The sequence below is a fragment of the Palaemon carinicauda genome, chromosome 10, assembly GCF_036898095.1.
Source record: "Palaemon carinicauda isolate YSFRI2023 chromosome 10, ASM3689809v2, whole genome shotgun sequence".
NCBI classification, from domain to species: domain Eukaryota; kingdom Metazoa; phylum Arthropoda; class Malacostraca; order Decapoda; family Palaemonidae; genus Palaemon; species Palaemon carinicauda.
Window position 1 is genome coordinate 136307073 of NC_090734.1, and position 19995 is coordinate 136327067.

A 19995-nucleotide genomic window follows, 5' to 3' on the forward strand; every position below is an offset into this window, starting at 1 on the left:
AGCTGACTTTCTCTTATTCCTGAGAAAAGGACGATCACTTTCAGCTCCCACTATCAAGGGCTACAGAAGCATGTTGGCATCGGTCTTCCGGCATAGAGGCTTAGATCTTTCCAACAATAAAGATCTTCAGGACCTCCTTAAGTCTTTTGAGACCACGAAGGAGCGTCGTTTGGTTACACCTGGTTGGAATTTAGACGTGGTACTAAGATTCCTCATGTCAGACAGGTTTGAGCCGCTACAATCAGCCTCCCTGAAAGATCTCACCTTAAAGACACTTTTCCTGGTATGCTTAGCCACAGCTAAAAGAGTCAGTGAGATTCATGCCTTCAGCAAGAACATCGGATTTTCGTCAGAAAAAGCTACATGTTCGCTACAACTTGGTTTTCTAGCCAAAAATGAGCTGCCTTCTCGACCTTGGCCGAAATCGTTCGATATTCCCAGCTTATCGAATATGGTAGGCAATGAACTAGAAAGAGTCTTATGCCCTGTGAGAGCTCTTAAGTTCTATTTAAAGCGAACTAAACCTTTACGAGGCCAATCTGAAGCTTTATGGTGTTCAGTTAAGAAACCATCTTTGCCTATGTCAAAGAATGCTTTATCCTACTTTATCAGACTGTTAATACGAGAAGCTCATTCACATCTGAGTGAGGAAGACCAAGCATTGCTTAAGGTGAGGACACACGAAGTTAGAGCTGTCGCAACTTCCGTGGCCTTTAAGCAAAATAGATCTCTGCGAAGTATAATGGACGCAACCTATTGGAGAAGCAAGTCAGTGTTTGCGTCTTTTTATCTAAAGGATGTCCAGTCTCTTTACGAGGACTGCTACACACTGGGACCATTCGTAGCAGCGAGTGCAGTAGTGGGTGAGGGCTCAACCACTACAATTCCCTAATTCCATACCCTTTTAATCTTTCTCTTGAAATGTTTTTATTGTTGTTTTTTGGGTTGTCCGGAAGGCTAAGAAGCCTTTCGCATCCTGGTTGATTTGGCGGGTGGTCAAAGTCATTTCTTGAGAGCGCCTAGATTAGGGGTTTTGATGAGGTCCTGTTGTATGGGTTGCAACCCTTGATACTTCAGATCCTAGGGGTCGATCAGCATCCTAAGAGGATCGCGAGGCTCCGTAAGGAAGACGTACTTAAAAGGCAGAGTAATTGTTCAAGTCGACTTCCTTACCAGGTACCTATTTATTTTGTTTTTGTTATTTTGATAACTTTTAAAATGAAATAAAAACTCTTAGCTCATAAAAGTGTAAACATATATTGCTGGTCTCTACCCACCCCCCTGGGTGTGAATCAGCTATATAATCACCGGCTAAGTTAAATATTGAAAAATGTTATTTTGATTATAAAATAAATTTTTGAATATACTTACCCGGTGATTATAAATTAAATGACCCTCCCTTCCTCCCCAATAGAGACGCAGTGGGACGAGGAGAAAATTGAGTCTTTGTTTACATTGAGAACTGGGTATCTGGTCGACAGATGGCGCTGTTGGGCACACCCGCAACCTGTGTAGCGATCGCTGGCGAGTTTTTACCGTAGAGTTGTCTGTCGAGCAACAGAGTTGCAGCTATATAATCACCGGGTAAGTATATTCAAAAATTTATTTTATAATCAAAATAACATTTTTTTTTTTTTTTTTTTGCAATGAAATGGAAAGTGTGCTGATACGTGACTGTGTCTGGATAAACCTGAGAGAAAATGTGGCATGCTTATGTTTTTTTTTTTTTTTTTTTTTTTTTTTTTTGCAATGAAATGGAAAGTGTGCTGATATGTGACTGTGTCTGGATAAACCTGGGAGGAAATGTGGCATGTTTATGTCGAAACCTGCTGTTGATCCTCATTTTCTGTGAGCTTTTCCCCAAGGGCATGACTGTGGCAAGTGCAGGTTGTAGCCTTTTATGCAGTGGGTAGAGTTTGTCAAGAAGAGGAAGAATTTTTTAAGAGTGATTCTTCGTGATCAGACCTGTCGATGCCAAAGCTGATGCCGAAGAAGCTTTGCACTGTAGTTCCTTTTCTTCTGGCGCTGCTTGATCTGTTGGCTTCCCACGGATTCCTCTAGGGCTGGGTCCTCGGAAGGAATTCGTTGTGGGGAGGAGACCTCGACTCGCTCTCAGGCCATTCCTCAGGGAAAGCGGAATTATTACCTTCCCTATGTTCGTTTTCCTTTGCCTGGAGATTTGCTTGTCACTGGACTGGCTGATGATGAACTGGACTCGAAGAAATTGTGGCCTGCCTCGGGCATTGTTGGTTCTCCATTGGAAGGTAAGCTTCAGAAGGTTTTGGCCACTGCTAGAACTTCTGAAGTTTTTCTCTCTGTATCTTCCCCATCTCCTGTTCCTCCTGTAGAGGTGCTGGTTGACATGGTGCCCGTTAATGTGGTCTTGTCTTCTGTTAGAGAGACATAGAGGCGAAGATTGAGATTTGTAGGAAGGCTAGCCATGACTCCCTTTTCCCTAGTGCAGCCATCATCCTGGCAGGTGTCTTGGTTACCTAACCCCCGCGAAGAAGGAAGACCGACTGTTACCTCTATTATGTGATGATGTTTGCATTTCAGTGTTGGAGACTACAGTATCTCCTCCTAGTGAAAGGGTTTTTGCAAGGGACTGCTGAGTAGATATCTGGGGACCTATGATGGGCCTCTGCAGGTATTCTCCAAGGAAGTGGACTATTCTGTGATCATAGGTGCTCTAGTGCAAATTGTGAACTTCCTCATCCCTGCATCGCCGAGAGAAGGTCCTCGCAGTTGTGGCAGGGAAAGGCTACTGCTTAACGTTGAACAAAGTCTCCCAACCGAGGAACTGAAGCGTTACACCACGTGAGAGTTTGTCTCTGTTCATGAGAACATAGTGCTCTTGAGTCTCTTATGCTTGCTAGATACAAGCTTTGAGATGAGATTCAGATAGCTCTGTCCAGACAGTCTGTGCTACCTTAGCTTCAGCAAAGTTAGTTGGTGGTCTTTTGAATTCTTTTGACAATAGTCATCCCGAAGGATGGAAGGAGGTCTTCTTAGATTGTTCCTGAGTTCATTGGCAAGACCCAGCTGTGCACGATACCAGATTCGAGTCTTCCATCTCTTCTCAGGGGGAAGCCAAGGGGCATCATAATGACTGGCTTCTAAGAGGACTCAGTGCTAGTCTTAGCTCCTAAATCTTTTATTAGCACTGCGAGGAAAAAGAGAAAGTTAATCAAAATAATTATTTCTTTCTAGCTTCGTGAGACTGAGGAAGAAAGTGTAACTAAACTGTTAAGATGAACCCAAATGATGTGTTTTTGGTTAAACCAGGATGACCAGCAAAATAAGTTGTAATCTCCAGTCTTGCCAATAAGTAATTACCAAGTCTTTGTTGGCCCTTGAGACCATAACCAAGTGTATGTCCTTGAAAGGATTTGAGTTTGACACTAGACTATCCAACCGATTGAGAGATGGGGGCCCTAACACCTGTTAGTAGTTACAGTATAACTAAATTATTGCATATTTAATGAGCTTTCCAGCTTTGCTGATGCCATATTCGTATTGAAGTACTCAGGCTTGTTTAGTATAGAAAAGATTTAATTACTTGAAAAATTTTTTTGATTTTTGCCTTCCAGAATGTCAGCTCTATTGCGTCGGTCTGTTATCTTACTCGAGCCTTCCTGAGCCGTGGTGGATCTTCAAGGACATTTCTTTTTGATGCTTTAGTAGAGGCTCACATTCCTTTGTTGGGAAATCTTAATTCACGTATCATAAGAGACATTTCGATTAATTTCCAGAAAACAAAATACTGCTCTCCTAAGGTGAGTATTGTACATTATTTTGTGATGTGCCTTGTGTGGTAATAAAATGGCCTAGTAATATAATTTGGATATTGATTGAATTTAGAAAAGGTTTAGTAGTCACTTATGAGGTTAACATGTTGAAGTTCTTTGAGATCTATTAACCTTATGCTATTATCATATGATACAGTATGCTCAATTTTCTTTTTTCAATATTAATCTTACCCGATGATCATGTAGCTGTCAACTCTGTTGCCCGACAGAAATCTACGGTCGGGATACGCCAGCGATCGCTATACAGGTGGGGGTGTACACAACAGCGCCATCTGTGGTCAGGTACTCCAGTACTTCTTGTCAACAAGACCTCAATTTTTCCTCTGTCGTGCCACCGGCAAGACCTACTTGGATACGCTGTTGATTCTGGAGTTATTGTTCACGATTTGGTGATGTATTTGCTCTAGAGTTTAGCCTTCGCTATTCAGGAAGCTTTATCATTAGCTTAGCAAGCTTTTGGAATTAATTTGATTTAATTATGGTGACGAAGAGAGTATGGACTCTCTTTCACTTTTAAATGGCCGACCCTTCCCTTAGACGGAAGTGTTGGTGTCGAAGAGAGTATAGACTCTCTTTCACTTTTTATGACCAACCCTTCCCTTAGACGGAAGTGTGTTTAGGTTTTTGGTAATTTTGCTTAACAAAGTTATAGATTTAGTTTATATCTCTCCGCCATTTATAGGCCTCTTCGATTAACTTTCCATTTATTATAAACTTATAAAACTTAAATTTTATGTTTGTTTATATGCGACCTTTCCTAATAGTAGGCGGTCCTTACTTGGAACCGAAGTTAATTAACATTGAGCTCGTCATATCGTTTTTCCTGTTAAGAATTTATGCTATTTTAATTTTATGTTTTTGAAAGAATTTCTTTGATAAGTCTCGTACTGTTTTCAAAGTTGAACTAACGTTTTGTTTAGTCTCCGCATTTGTTGACGTTCAGAACGTTCAACTTGCGCTCTATCGTTACGATAGAGAGAGAGTATTCACGGTTTCACGTTGCAGTAAGAGTAAACCGATTCTAGCGTTTCGTTCATTCTTTCTTAGCTTAAATGGTTTTAATTCTAATAAAGGAGCTTTTTATTTGGGAAACCTTTCAGTTTTTTTCCTTTAACAAATAATATGTTTTAACGATATATATAATTGGGCTCATCTCTCAGGTTCTAAGTCAAGAGAGAGAGAGAGATAGAGACGGAGGGAGAGAGAGGAGGATAAACGTTTCGTTCAAGCGGGTAACGTTGTTCTCGTTTTTTTGCTCTTCTCCCTAGTCGATATAGGGGAAGAAGGTAAAACGTTTCTAGAGTTTTATTCTTGTTCCCAGGCTTTATGCGGTGAGAGATTTTAAACGTAGTTTATTTGATCTAGTGTTTAGTCTCTTTTCCAGCCACTGAATTCTTTATCTTTCATTATGTTTTTCTGTTACATTGTAATACTGTTTTCGCAATTACTACCTTTTAATGAAGGATAGGATTGCGTGTTTCAGGTACAAACCACTTAAAGTTTCGAGTTCAGTGAAATAAGTGCAAACAGAAAATCAAAAGTGATAAAGTGATATGCGCAAAGTGTTACAGTGTTGCGTTCGAGGGTTCGTCTGTTCGTGCCAGTGGTTCACCTAGTCTGGGACCTCTTACAAGCTCCCAAGCCCAGGGGAGAAGTAATGTCGAAGGACTTATGGGTTCCTCAGGCCTTGATCGACGAACAGACGTTTCCCTCTGTGGTTTCGGGTGTATCTACACACGTCGCCGACGTGATCACCCCACCCACACAAAGACGAGAGAGCCCATTTATTCCTCGTCTGCGGAAGAGGTTTCTCGCAGAAACCATGGACCAAATCTTGCAGCTTTTAAGTGCAAGTCGGTCCCTTCCGCGCAAGTCCAACGGCCTAGGTGTAGCCACTGGGTCAGTTCGGACTCGCTGCAGTACGACAACTGCACACCTCCTAAGAGAGGCTAGGTGGTACCGCAACAGGCAGTAACTCCGTCTGTTGCCGCACCAGCTGTTTTAGACCCTCAGTCACAACGGACAGTAGCTCCGTTTGTTGTTGTCTTTCATAGACCTTAGTGGTCCATGCTGCAGACTTTACAGTCTCAGCTTGCTCCTTCATACAGGAGTATCATGCTGGAAGGTTGACAATGCAGCCTGTTTACCTACAACCCGCCGAGGTTGTGCGCTCAGCAGATACTGCGGCTGCCTGCTCCCACACCACACCTGTGAGAGCTCCTCCACCGATGCGCAGTCCTCACTGCCAGACGCATGTTCTTGCTGCACCATCTGCTAACATGCGTGAGCTGCCGCATCAGGAGTTGCCGGGTTCCAGCACTATGCGGCATTCTCCTCAGCCCATGCAGCATGCTCTGCAGACCTTACAGCATGCTCCGCATACCATGCAGCATGAGCCGCATTCCATGCAGCATGAGCCTCATACCATGCAGCATGAGCCTCATCCCATGCAGCATGAGCCTCATTCCATGCAGCATGAGCCTCATCCCATGCAGCATGAGCCGCATGCAGCATGAGCCGCATACCATGCAGCATGAGCCGCATGCCTTACCTCATGCTCTGCATACAGCATGCTCTGCATACCATACCGCATGCTCCTCAACCCACCGCAGCCCCTCCCACGCACCAGCACTCTGCTTTTGTTGTTGCCAGCTCCCACACTCCGACTGCGGAGAAGGTTGACGATGCACCCGTGGGCCTACACCTCCCACGGTTGTGCGCCCGGCATGGCTTCATGCTCTCACACTCTTGTTGTGAGAGCTCCTCCACCCATGCACAGTCAACCCTGCCAGATGTTTGATGACTCCCACACACAGAGCACTCCGTTGCCGTGCGGGAGCTACCACAAGCTGCCGTGTTTTGACACGGTGTGTCAGCCTCCGCAACACACTGTGGTTACCGCCACTCGCCAGCAGCAAACTAGTCAGGCAGGAGTTGAGGCTTACCCTCACTGAGAGAACTTAGCTTTTCTCGGATATGGTTCCTGTAGATGAGAAAGTGCTGTTCTCCCTCCTTCTGATATTCCCTTGAGGACTCTGTCATTTGGAGAGGAGCCTTAAGCTGCTTAGCCTCCTATGGACTTTTATTTAAGCATAACATGCTTCCAGGGAGGGTAAATGGTTCCGCTTCAGTCGCTAACCCCGTCTGTTGCCACACCTGCTCCCATAGACCTTGAGCTTTGTTGCAAGACATGCAGTCCAAGCTTAGTCCTTGATAGAGGATTTCTTTTTACGGAGTCAGTGTGTCACTGGGAAGACGTTCAACAACCAGCAGAGGTGACTTGTTGTGACGCGGTGCGGCAACCTCAGCAACCCAATAAAGAGTTGTCTGTACTACCCAGACAGTCTAGACAGTTTCGGGTTGTCGCTGTACTTCCTCGCTTCCCCATGGTTGACAGTTCACAGACTGTGCAGCAGTATCATGATCTTGTTTCCGACTCCATCAGACGACTGACTTTTAAGAGCTCCCACAAGTCGTCGCTGTCTGGAGAATCTCAGATGGACTATGGATCTGACCAAGGAACTGGGCCTCCTGGTCAATTTAGAGAAGTCCCAGCTCGTCCCATCCCAGACCTTTGTCTACCTGGGTATGGAGATTCAGAGTCGAGTTTTTTCGGGCTTTTCCGTCGGCCCCAAGGATCAACCAAGCCCTAGAATGCATCCAGAGCATGCTGAGAAGGAATCGATGCTCAGTCAGGCAGTGGATGAGTCTAACAGGGACACTTTCATCGCTGGCCCTGTTCATCGAGTTAGGGAGACTCCACCTCCGCCCCCTTCAGTATCATCTAGCTGCTCACTGGATAAAGGACATGACGCTAGAGATGGTCTCAGTTCCTGTTTCCGAAGAGATGAGGTCTACTCTAACGTGGTGGAAGAACAGCTTTCTTCTCAAGGAAGGTCTACCTTTGGCTGTTCAGAACCCCGACCGCCGTCTCTTCTCGGACGCATCAGACACGGGCTGGGGTGCGACATTGGACGGACAGGAATGCTCGGGAACATGGAATCAGGAGCAAAGGACACTTCACATCAATTGCAAGGAGTTGTTGGCGGTTCATCTGGCCTTGATAAACATCAAGTCCCTCCAGCTAAACAAGGTGGTGGAGGTGGACTCCGACAACACCACAGCCTTGGCTTACATCTCCAAGCAGGGAGGGACTCATTCGAGGAAGTTGTTCTAGATCGCAAGGGACCTCCTCATCTGGTCAAAAGATCGAAAGCTCACGCTGGGAACGAGGTTCATTCAGGGCGATATGAATGTCATGGCAGATCGCCTCAGCCGGAAGGGTCAGGTCATCCCCACAGAGTGGACCCTTCACAAGAATGTTTGCAGCAGACTTTGGGCCCTGTGGGGTCAGCCAATCATAGATCTGTTCGCTACCTCGATGACCTAGAGGCTCCCGTTGTATTGTTCTCCGATTCCAGACCCAGCAGCAGTTCACGTGGATGCTTTTCTGCTGGATTGGTCCCATCTCGACCTGTATGCATTCCCGCCGTTCAAGATTGTCAACAGGGTACTTCAGAAGTTCGCCTCTCACAAAGGGACACGGCTGACGTTGGTTGCTCCCCTCTAGCCCGCGAGAGAATGGTTCACAGAGGTACTGCAATGGCTGGTCGACATTCCCAGGACTCTTCCTCTAAGAGTGGACCTTCTACGTCAACCTCACGTAAAGAAGGTACACACAAACCTCCACGCTCTTCGTCTGACTGCCTTCAGACTATCGAAAGACTCTCAAGAGCTAGAGGCTTTTCGAAGGAGGCAGCCAGAGCGATTGCCAGAGCAAGGAGGACATCCACTCTCAGAGTCTATCAGTCTAAATGGGAAGTCTTCCGAAGCTGGTGCAAGGCCAATGCAGTTTCCTCAACCAGTACCACTGTAACCCAAATTGCTGACTTCCTGTTACATCTAAGGAACGTAAGATCCCTTTCAGCTCCTACGATCAAGGGTTACAGAAGTATGTTGGCAGCGGTTTTCCGCCACAGAGGCTTGGATCTTTCCACCAACAAAGATCTACAGGACCTCCTTAGGTCTTTTGAGACCTCAAAGGAACGTCGGTTGTCCACTCCAGGCTGGAATCTAGACGTGGTCCTAAGGTTCCTTATGTCATCAAGATTTGAACCTCTCCAATCAGCCTCTTTTAAGGACCTCACATTAAAAACTCTTTTCCTCGTGTGCTTGGCAACAGCTAAAAGAGTAAGTGAGATCCACGCCTTCAGCAGGAACATAGTTTTCACATCTGAAACGGCTACATGTTCCTTGCAGCTCGGTTTTTTGCTAAAAACGAGCTTCCTTCACGTCCTTGGCCTAAGTCGTTCGAGATCCCAAGCCTGTCCAACTTGGTGGGGAACGAACTGGAGAGAGTACTTTGCCCAGTTAGAGCTCTTAGGTACTATCTAAAAAGGTCAAAACCTTTACGAGGACAATCAGAAGCCTTATGGTGTGCTATCAAGAAGCCTTCTCTTCCAATGTCTAAGAACTCAGTTTCTTACTACATCAGGCTTCTGATTAGGGAAGCACATTCTCATCTGAAGGAAGAAGACCTTGCTTTGCTGAAGGTAAGGACACATGAAGTGAGAGCTGTGGCTACTTCAGTGGCCTTCAAACAGAACCGTTCTCTGCAGAGTGTTATGGATGCAACCTATTGGAGAAGCAAGTCAGTGTTCGCATCATTCTATCTCAAAGATGTCCAGTCTCTTTACGAGAACTGCTACACCCTGGGACCATTCGTAGCAGCGAGTGCAGTAGTAGGTGAGGGCTCACCCACTACATTCCCATAATTCCATAACCTTTTTAACCTTTCTCTTGAATACTTTTTATGGGTTGTACGGTCGGCTAAGAAGCCTTCCGCATCCTTGTTGATTTGGCGGGTGGTCAATTCTTTCTTGAGAAGCGCCGAGGTTAGAGGTTGTGATGAGGTCCTTTAGTATGGGTTGTAGCCCTTTATACTTCAGCCACCTAAGAGTCGTTCAGCATCCTAAGAGGACCGCTACGCTCAGTAAGGAAGACGTACTTATTAAAGGCAGAGTAATGGTTCAAGTCGACTTCCTTACCAGGTACTTATTTATTTTTTATTGTTATTTTGAATAACTAATAAAAATGAAATACGGGATACTTAGCTTCTTTGTTAACATGTATACTGGTCTCCACCCACCACCCTGGGTGTGAATCAGCTACATGATCATCGGGTAAGATTAATATTGAAAAATGTTATTTTTATTACTAAAATAAATTTTTGAATATACTTACCCGATGATCATGATTTAAATGACCCGCCCTTCCTCCCCATAGAGAACCAGTGGACCGAGGAGAAAATTGAGGTCTTGTTGACAAGAAGTACTGGAGTACCTGACCACAGATGGCGCTGTTGTGTACACCCCCACCTGTATAGCGATCGCTGGCGTATCCCGACCGTAGATTTCTGTCGGGCAACAGAGTTGACAGCTACATGATCATCGGGTAAGTATGTTCAAAAATTTATTTTAGTAATAAAAATAACATTTTTCATATCTTTCCGCAGATATTTGAAGCGGTAGCACAGTATATAATTGACAATCAAGAGTATATCCTAGCAGGAACTTTAGAAAGATATCTGACGTGTATCTATAGCCTTGGTTATCACCCAGAATCAAACGACAATTTTTTTTCAGCGTGTTTTAATATTTTGAATCAGTAAGTTTAAAGGTTGATTATTCCTACTGTACTTTGGCTGTCCTTTGAAAATTACAGGGTATACATACTGAAATCTGTTCCTACACGAGTACAAATCCCCATTCTTTAACCCTTTTACCCCCGGGGTATTTGGAAATTTCCAACCCTTAACCCCCAGGGGGTTATTTTTTTCCCAGCACATTTTGCAGTATATTTTTTTTTAAATTGCTCTAACAGCCTTAATTTTTGTCATATAGAGGTCAGGTTGGTCTCATTCTCTTGGAAAATGCCTGAATTTTCTCAAAAAATTATCAAAAATATGAAAAAAAATATTTTTATAGCATTTTTTTGCAAGGACGTACTGGTACGTCCATGGTGGTAAAGGGATGGATTTTGTGAAACGTACCAGTACGTCCTTTGGGGGTAAAAGGGTTAATAGGAGTAACAAGGTGGTAGTAGTTGTTGGCGCCTGGAGTGTAGGCTCGTCCACTTTGATTTCGGCTGCAGGATCATTGTGTTTGAGGGGTATTAAAGGAAGAAGATAAGGATATGCCCTTGTTTTCCAAATGAACTGTAGATGTCATTTTTTATGAACAGACTTGGCGATATCCACAACACACCAATTCCCACTGGGTGGCATGTCTGATGTAGTTATTATCTCATTAGTGAGGCCTTACAACAATAATGTGAACTTGAGGATGTTGGTATCCCTTAGGTATTGCTAGTACTGTATTCTGTCTTTGAAAGAAAGACGGAAGAGGTGCAACCTATCCTCTCCTACTGTGTCTTCCCAAGTATGGAAAGGCACTAAGAGCAGATCGCCTTGTCATGTTGTCTCTGCTACTTCAATAAGTCCTGATTGACATCTTCACCTCGTGAGTGTTGTCATTGCTTGCACAACCCCGTAGAAGGCAGCCTTCAAGTTCCTCCTTCTCCTCTGCCTCATCTTTGTTAGATTCTATAGTGCTACCTGTTGGATGATTGAGGCCTTCCCGTCACCTGACAATCAACGGTTTTTACCCTGTTAAAAATCCATTAAATGTCTCAGGCTTATATGTTTAGTTAAAATACAAAAGGATTAAAATATTTGTGAAATTACCTTCGGCTGTAGCTGCTGCCTCTATTAGCAAAACATTTGGCCTTTACTTTTGCTGTTTTGCAGACTTCTTTTGGCCTGCAAGTTTTATATTATGGTTTTCAAGCATCTTTTAGCTTTGTTAACTTTTCAATATCTACCATCTATAATGAATCATCTTGCTTATTTAGCACAATTGTTCCACAACCATCTAGAACTTTTTGGAATTCCCTGAGTTTTTTGGGTTTTTGATACCTGCTCTTGCTCTTAGGTTTATATCTGCTCCTGTTTTTGTATCTGTGTCTGTGGTGAATTTTGTCCTTGCTCTGCTCCTGCTACTATGATCATTCCAGCTCCTGTTTAGCTATGGTATCTGGTACTATGACTAATTTTTTTATGTAAGAGATTATAGAATCTCTTGACTACTTTGATCACCCATCTCAAGTTGAGTTGTCCAGGCTTTCTTTGCCTCCCTGTTACTCCTTCAAACATCACTCCTACTGTTGCCCCTGGAGAACTTCCTGCATCTCATATTACAGCTATGGACACTTATTTAAATCCCATTGAGGTTGCTCTTGCATATCTTCTTTTCTATCCCTTAAGGATATGAGAACTGTCCCTCTTACCCCAGATTCAGTATCTCGGGAGACTGATTTCTTGTCAGACTAAGAACCTTGATCCTCTTTAGCTTCCTATTTACTTCTAATAAAGATTCAGGAGTTATATCTTAAGTAAAAATTGCATAGATGGTAGACGACTATTCCTGTGTCTCCTTTGACATCGCTATGCCTTCTCAACCCATCATTAAACCAAGCTTTATTAATTTTGTAAAAAGGAATTTTAAGATCTTGTACAAATTTCTTAAGCTAATCTAACAGTACAAAGTCCCCCTTGCTCTGCTTGGTTTTGACTATGAAATCTTGGTGAACTAATTCCTATGATATGGAGGAGCTTCCATCTTTGGCTCATTCATATGTAGCCAAAGCCAATTTCCTCTTACTTTTAGTTGTGTGGAAGAGGAAGATGCTTGCCTCTGGGAAGACTTCTTTGTCCCCGTGGGAGATTGGAATGATAGGTTCTGTCATTAAGATTAAATTTTTCCTCAACCAAAGAGAGTACTGTAATGGTCAGATGTACCCTCAGTCACTTCTCTTTTCCCCATTACATCCATGAATTTTGTCTTCCTTGAATGTATTAACACACAATTTAGCAAATAGATATCCCAACCATATCCTCTCCCCAAGAATGGTTATAGTTTTCCTTCTTTAGGAACATTGTATTTCATATAACAGTCTCTTGCCAAAGACACCTTCAAAAGACCTCTCTATTTTCATTTACTTCAGAAACTCCTTACATAGCCATGATACCCTTTTTGCTGTGACCTACCTTCTATAATACTCGTATACCATTGCCCACCACCCTTTAGATCCTCCCATATCAGCTAGGCAAAAAGTCAAACTCCCAAAGAAACTCTTTCACTCTCATTCATTTCCATTCTTGTACTTTTATCTCTCACTTCCACAAACAAAAAGAAAGAATATACAGTAAATGGTTTACCTTTTAAAGTGACGATGGATGAAATGTGAGAAATAAGTAATATATAGTACAGTATTAATTAACATTACAAAAACGTTACAGTACTTGCACATAAGATGGAAAGTTGAGAAAAATTTTCTAAACGATTGCAGATCAGGACTTTGGCCAAGTGTTGGGTTCAAGTTGTACTTTACTAAATCTTGACCATATGCAAGCCATAACCAGCAGAGAAGTGAACTGATAGTAACTTCTGATAATAAACTAACTAGCTTATTATTTGAGTATTATAATTAGCAGTTACTAATGCTTATTAACCCAAATATCCAAGCAACACTAAATAGGAAAACCTAATGCTGAGCAAAACATAGTATTCTTCAAACATGAAGTAATAACAACAAATTGATTTTGCTGAAGACCAACCAACTAAGAGGGAAATCCTCTAAACACAGTGTTGTTTTACCTAGCTAGGTAAAAGTTTCACGGAAGTTCATCAAATGAACAAAGGATCACAGTGTGATGAGAAAACATTGAGTTTAATAAATGAAAAGAATTGGGCAATCCTGTGAAATGAATCAGACAATATCTTGGGAATTTTTGGTGAGTAGCGTACGTACAGTACTTTACTGTCTTACTGTTGTGAAAGATTTGGTTAATTGTTGGTATCTTAGGATGTGTATGACTCATCATATGTTGTCGCGCCAGTATTAGATTCATTGCCTAGTGCTTCTTTGGTGTTCAAACGGACTTGATATGTACAGATGGGTCCCAGTTCACATTCACAAAGTATGTGTTACATTGTTTGCACTGGACAGCCACACTGGTACTCACTAGTGGATGAGAGCCCCCATTTTCTTTTAATAGGCTGAAATGTCTGTGATTTCATTAGACTGATTATGAGCAATGTGTTGGGTTTGTGGTGAAATTAATATAGTGTTGGGTTTGTGGTGAAATTGATATAATATTTTTTTGGAATTCAAGGCCTCTTTTATCCTATTGATTGGCAATATAGAATTTATTTAGAAATGCATTTGGTATGTACCAAGTGCATGTAGCTGAAAAACTTTGAAATTCATAAATAAGTTTTGTTTGTACCAAGTGTAGCCTATATAGCTGAAAAACTTTTAAAAGCTATATTTTCATCATGATATGTTTTAGATCCTTTAAATCAGTGTGAAATGTACTTAACTCTTTGTAACAATGTCAATAAATATAGCTTTAAACAGTAATAACTACGATACCTCAAATTGGTACACCTCTGCCTAAGAAATTAGGAAAACAGAATGTATTTAAAGATATGAATATATTGAACTTTAGTAACCTATGTAAATATTTTTACAGTTTTGGTTGTTAATATTTTCAGAGATAAAAGCAATCTGTCTGGTTTGAGTATTTTGGAAGTGAGCTTAGCCCTATGCATGTATGGCTACCTTCAAAGTGAGGCTCTTCATAGCATCTTCAACATTTCATTTCTTGACAAGCTAGATGAAGAAATTTCTGCTTGCTACTCAAAGGTATTTATATTTATTTATTTTTTTTTTTGTTTGTTTGTTTCATCACAACCTTTCAATCATATAAAAGCCTTATTTTGCAGTCTAGGAATCCCTGGGTTCCATATTTTTGTCCCACAAACAGGAGAAGCAAACCTACTTTACTTTGGTTCCTTACGAATGTATCATTAAATTACTGTACATTTTATCTCTCCCAGCAAAGTTGGAAGGAGGTTATGTTTTGTGCCTTGTTTGTGTGTGTGTGTGTGTTTGTTTGTTTGTTTGTGGACAGCTTCCTGGCCACAATTTCAATCGTAGAGTAATGACCCTTGCAGGGATTAACTGTTATGTAAAAAGCTGGAAATGATTAAATTTTGGAAGGTCAAGGTCACAGTTGAGCAAAATGTCCATTTCATGTAATCAGTCATAAGTTTAGACTTCGTTGTTACAGAGACTTCAAACTTGGTTCTTAGTTGAGTGTATGAAAATCCACTGCAATTAATACATGTTAAGGTCTAGGTCAAGGTCAAGCAAAATACAGTATTGCGAAATAAGCTGCCGCAGGGGAGGTTTAGGCTCTACTGAGTGCCCCAGTAGTTTTGTGAGTTTCTGCTATTGTTACAGCTAAAATGCTAATTTCTCAGGCTTTCTTTGTCAGAGATTGTCATTTTTTTCTCATAAATCACAATCTTTTTGAGCTCTTCTCTTTGTATTAAGTCTTAAACACTTTGCTATTAGCTTTTACTGTAATAGATACCTTGTAGTTTCATGGATTGTTTTCAATATTAACCACTTTATCAGAATTCTTATACCACCCTGAGAGTTTAGTGTTTCACATTATTTTTCATCCAGTTATAAAGTTATCTTAAGTGTCTTTTATAGGTAACCATTGCTCGATGATTAGGTTAGGTTAATAAAAATAGACCATAAAGTATTCAGTTTGATAAAAACCCTATTGCAGTCCACCCTCCTTTTGGTACTAATTTAAGGAGTACTTTTGAGTTCTTTCTTATTTCTATAAATCTTGCTGAAGGAAAAAGTGAAGTTATTTATTGATACATATGTATGGAACCACAGTGAACATGAACAGTAGGCCTTCTGTTTGATAGACAAATGACTGATGAGCCTACGGGTTAACAGACAGCAAAATAAGGCTTATACTGTAAGTGATTAATGAGCTTGTTCAAAAATAGTAATTTTTCTTATATGGATGTAGTTTTTCTTGCCCAAATTATCTTTTAATTAAATTTGTAATAATGTTTTCATATTATAAAATAGAAAATAAGACAATTGAGAGATGGCATTTTTAAAGGAGGGAGTTTTTTTTTTATAAATATAATACTTTTGTTTGTAACTTTCGTAGGGTTCCTATCCATATCGAGTACGTCACACACTCATGGAACTGAATCGTGCAGTTTGTATTGACCACCCAGAAGAGAATATTCCATGGTTTCATGAGAAATACTGTGAAGAACTGTTAGAAACAGGTATGCCTCTACTTAGCTATATTGTGAACTCTTTTTAAGAAAAATAAATTCCATTTTATTGTTATTGTTTTGAATTTACAGTACTATTATAATCAAAGTTTTTGCCTAAACCAATCAGTTACAGTTCCTTGAATTAAAATTCAAAGTTCCATATGTAGGTGTATTTCTTAGCTTATAAAGTCCATATGTACCTGTAAATGGAAAGATATTTATTGCTTGCTAGTATAATAATAATAATGATTAATAATAATGATAATAATAATAATAATAGTAATAATAATAATAATAATAATAATAATAATAATAAATTAATTTTCTTGTTTTTCGAAATCTCCTTACCTTCTTCCTTTTATATGAATACAAGGGGTTATGACTTTAATTATCCACTTTCTTTGTGCAGTATATTTTGTTATTTTTTAGGTATCAAGGATATGAAGAGGACATCAGTGACTTTTTCCACTCCTTATTTTGAGACTTGATACATAAATATGTTCTTTAAATTTCAGAAATCTCCTAAAGTTCCCCATTATCTTTTTTTTTTTTATTTATTTTTTTTTTTTTTCGTGGTTTTACCTGTGGGTGGTACCATCCTGCCTGAATACAATTGTTTTTTATGCTTGGCATTATACAGTATAGGGATTATTATGAAATAAAAGCAATTACTAGACTGGTTAAATTGTTTTTCTGGTTACTGTATTATATTCAATATGTAAAACTGCAATTCTTCAACAGAAAATCAACTTTTATCCTCCTGTATTTCAGTTGCTGTTCCCAATAGTGTATTCCATTCTGAAGTCCATCAAGCCCTTTCTCAGCTGGTAGGAGGCCCGGAAGTAGTGAGAGCGAATGCTAAGACACCTTACTATTACCTTATAGGTAAGTTACTTTGTTCTTAGAGGAGGAACACTCAGTTGTTGCTATAACATTTGATATGTAGTAGCATTCTTTCTTATCACAAAGATAGATTATATAGAATTTATAGAAAGAATATACAATCCCTTATCCCTGGCAGGTAATAAGGAACAAGCAACAATGTTCAAAGGGACATTCTCCCTCCTAAGGAGAAGTCTCCTACTAAAGGACAATGATTTGTGTACATTTAGGAACAATTCACACTTTTTAAAAGTTATTTGCATTTTTCATGATTTTTTGAAGTTTTTATAGTTTATGTATGAAAGATCTATTTTAATGTTGTCACTGTTCTTAAAATATTCTATATTAATTATTCATTACTTCTCATGTCGTTTATTTATATCCTTATTTCCTTTCTTATCTGGGCTATTTTTCCATGTTGGAGCCATGCTTGTTGCATTCTGCTTTACCAACTAAGGTTGTAATAACAACAACAAGCACGAGTTCTTTAAGTTACCATACACTTCCTTCCTCAACCACCCTGCAAATCTCAGGCCTAAGGTCAAAGGGTAGTGCACAGCTGATGGGTGGGCCGGGATTACTCTCCACCCACTAGCAACTGATACTACCCCATTAAAAGCTAAACGGCTGTTCTAGCTAATCTGAAATCATACATACATACATACATACATATACCAAGGCACTTCCCCAATTTTGGGGGCTAGCCAACATCAAACAAATGAAACAAAAAAGGGGATGTTTCCTCTCTATGTTCCTTCCAGCCTGACAAGGGACTCAACCGAGTTCGACTGGTACTGCCAGGGTGGCACAGCCCAACCTCCCACATTATCCACCACAGATGACGCTTCATAATGCTGAATCCCCTAATGCTGCTACCTCCGTGGTCATCCAAGGCACCGGAGAAAGCAGCATGGCCTACTGGAACTGCATCACAATCGCTCGCCATTCATTTCTATTTCTAGCACGCTCTCTTGCCTCTCTCACATCCATCCTCCTATCACCGAGAGCTTCCTTCACTCCATCCATCCACCCAAACCTTGGCCTTCCTCTTGTACTTCTCCCATCAACTCTTGCATTCATCACCTTCTTTAGCAGACAGCCATTTTCCATTCTCTCAACATGGCCAAACCACCTCAAGACATTCATATCCACTCTAGCTGCTAACTCATTTCTTACACCCGTTCTCACCCTTACTACTTCGTTCCTAACCCTATCTACTCGAGATAAACCAGCCATACTCCTTAGACACTTCATCTCGAACATATTCAATTTCTGTCTCTCTGTTACTTTCATTCCCCACAACTCCGATCCATACATCACAGTTGGTACAATCACTTTCTCATACAGAACTCTCTTTAAATTCATGCCCAACCCTCTATTTTTTACTACTCCCTTAACTGCCCCCAACACTTTGCATCCTTCATTCACTATGACGTACATCTACTTCCACTCCACCATTTGCTGCAACAACAGACCCCAAGTACTTAAACTGCTCCACCTCCTCAAGTAACTCTCCATTCAACATGGCATTCAACCTCGCACCACCTTCCCTTCTCGTACATCTCATAACCTTACTCTTACCCACATTAACTCTCAACTTCCTTCTCTCACACACCCTTCCAAATTTGGTCACTAATTGGCCAAGCTTCTGTTCTGCGTCTGCAACCAGTACAGTATCATACTCTTATTAAAACTTTGGTTTATATAGTTAGGAAAAAGGCAAATTTCTTTAATATTTCCGATTTTTCATTTATTAATTTTCAGTCTTTTCCAATTAGAATATGCCTTGCCCACCCTGGTGAACGCCAGAATGGGGTTCGAGTCCCACTCAAACTCGTTAGTTTCTTTGGTCACTGCAACCTCACCATCCTTATGGGGGGAGCCTATAGGTCTATTTGCCTGTCCTTCCCTGGTTCTAGTTTGGGTGGAGAGGAGCCTTGGCTGTTGATCATATGTATACATGGTCAGTCTCTAGGGCATTGTCCAGCTCGATAGGGCAATGTCACTGTCCCTTGCCTCTGCTATCATGAGTGGCCTTTAAGCCTTTAAATAAGAAAGTCTTCTGTCTCGACAAAAAGATTAATCCATTGACACTAGGTCTTCCTTTGGAGAAAATTCAATCCTTTTGTTAAGCTGATATAATTTCCTTTCAGGGTATCAAGTAAGAAATAAGATTGAAAAACTATTTCATTTCATTTTCAGATTTCGAGTTCTTGGTGGATGCAGAAAAGCGTCCTATTCCATTATCCAGTTACCATTCTTTTAGCAAGACTACTGGTACTGCGAAGAACAAACATATAGAAAATAATCCTGGATATAGACGGTAAGTGAGTAGTGTCTCCTTTTACACCTTCAAATAAATTGTCTCGTTTGGTCATACATTTTTTTAGATAAATGATTTTTAAAGATCATAATTATGTATAAATTTGTAATATAGTAAGCCAGCCTTTGTCATCTTTTGTTTTGCAATTTACAGTATATTGTCAAAGATACATACATACATACATACATATACCAAGGTACTTCCCCCAATTTTGGGGGGTAGCCAACATCAAACAAATGAAACAAAAAATGGGGACCTCTCCTTTTTACGTTCCTCCCAGCCTGACAAGGGACTCAACCGAGTTCAGCTAGTACTGCTAGGGTGCCACAGCCCACCCTCCCCCGTTATCCACCACAGATGAAGCTTCATAACACTGAATACCCCTACTGCTGCTACCTCCGTGGTCAAAGATAATAAAAAAATTTGTGGAGATTAATCAAACTGAAAATCATACGCTGTTGAGAAAACAAATTTAGTTACTCATTATTTTTATACCTGTAGACAGATCTTTGTCTGCAGCCATAAAATTTACCTAAAGCAGAATTTTAATAAGGTTTATGATTTCAATGCTCTCATTCATTGGACTTGGAGCATTTACATGCTTTAGTACTTACCTAAGAGGGTGCATGTTTGGGTATTTGCATACATTCTTCGGACTTATAGCATTCACGTGCTTGCACGCTCCTATCAATGCGTGCATAAGCACACTCACCTGTTAAAGATGAGTGAACTACTCTCACCAACATACAAAGCTATTACA

At 40.8% G+C, this 19995-nt stretch overlaps 1 protein-coding gene across 1 annotated transcript in view; it reads left to right on the plus strand.

The window, feature by feature from the left end:
- Positions 1 to 19995, plus strand: part of LOC137648812 (FAST kinase domain-containing protein 1, mitochondrial) — a 69464-nt gene that overhangs the window by 30818 nt on the left and 18651 nt on the right. Inside the window, exons 3-8 of the mRNA XM_068381970.1 lie at positions 3591 to 3776; positions 10324 to 10475; positions 14426 to 14576; positions 15916 to 16039; positions 16802 to 16915; positions 19115 to 19235. Coding sequence (XP_068238071.1) covers positions 3591 to 3776; positions 10324 to 10475; positions 14426 to 14576; positions 15916 to 16039; positions 16802 to 16915; positions 19115 to 19235 — 848 coding nt within the window. The remainder of the gene's footprint in view (positions 1 to 3590; positions 3777 to 10323; positions 10476 to 14425; positions 14577 to 15915; positions 16040 to 16801; positions 16916 to 19114; positions 19236 to 19995) is intronic.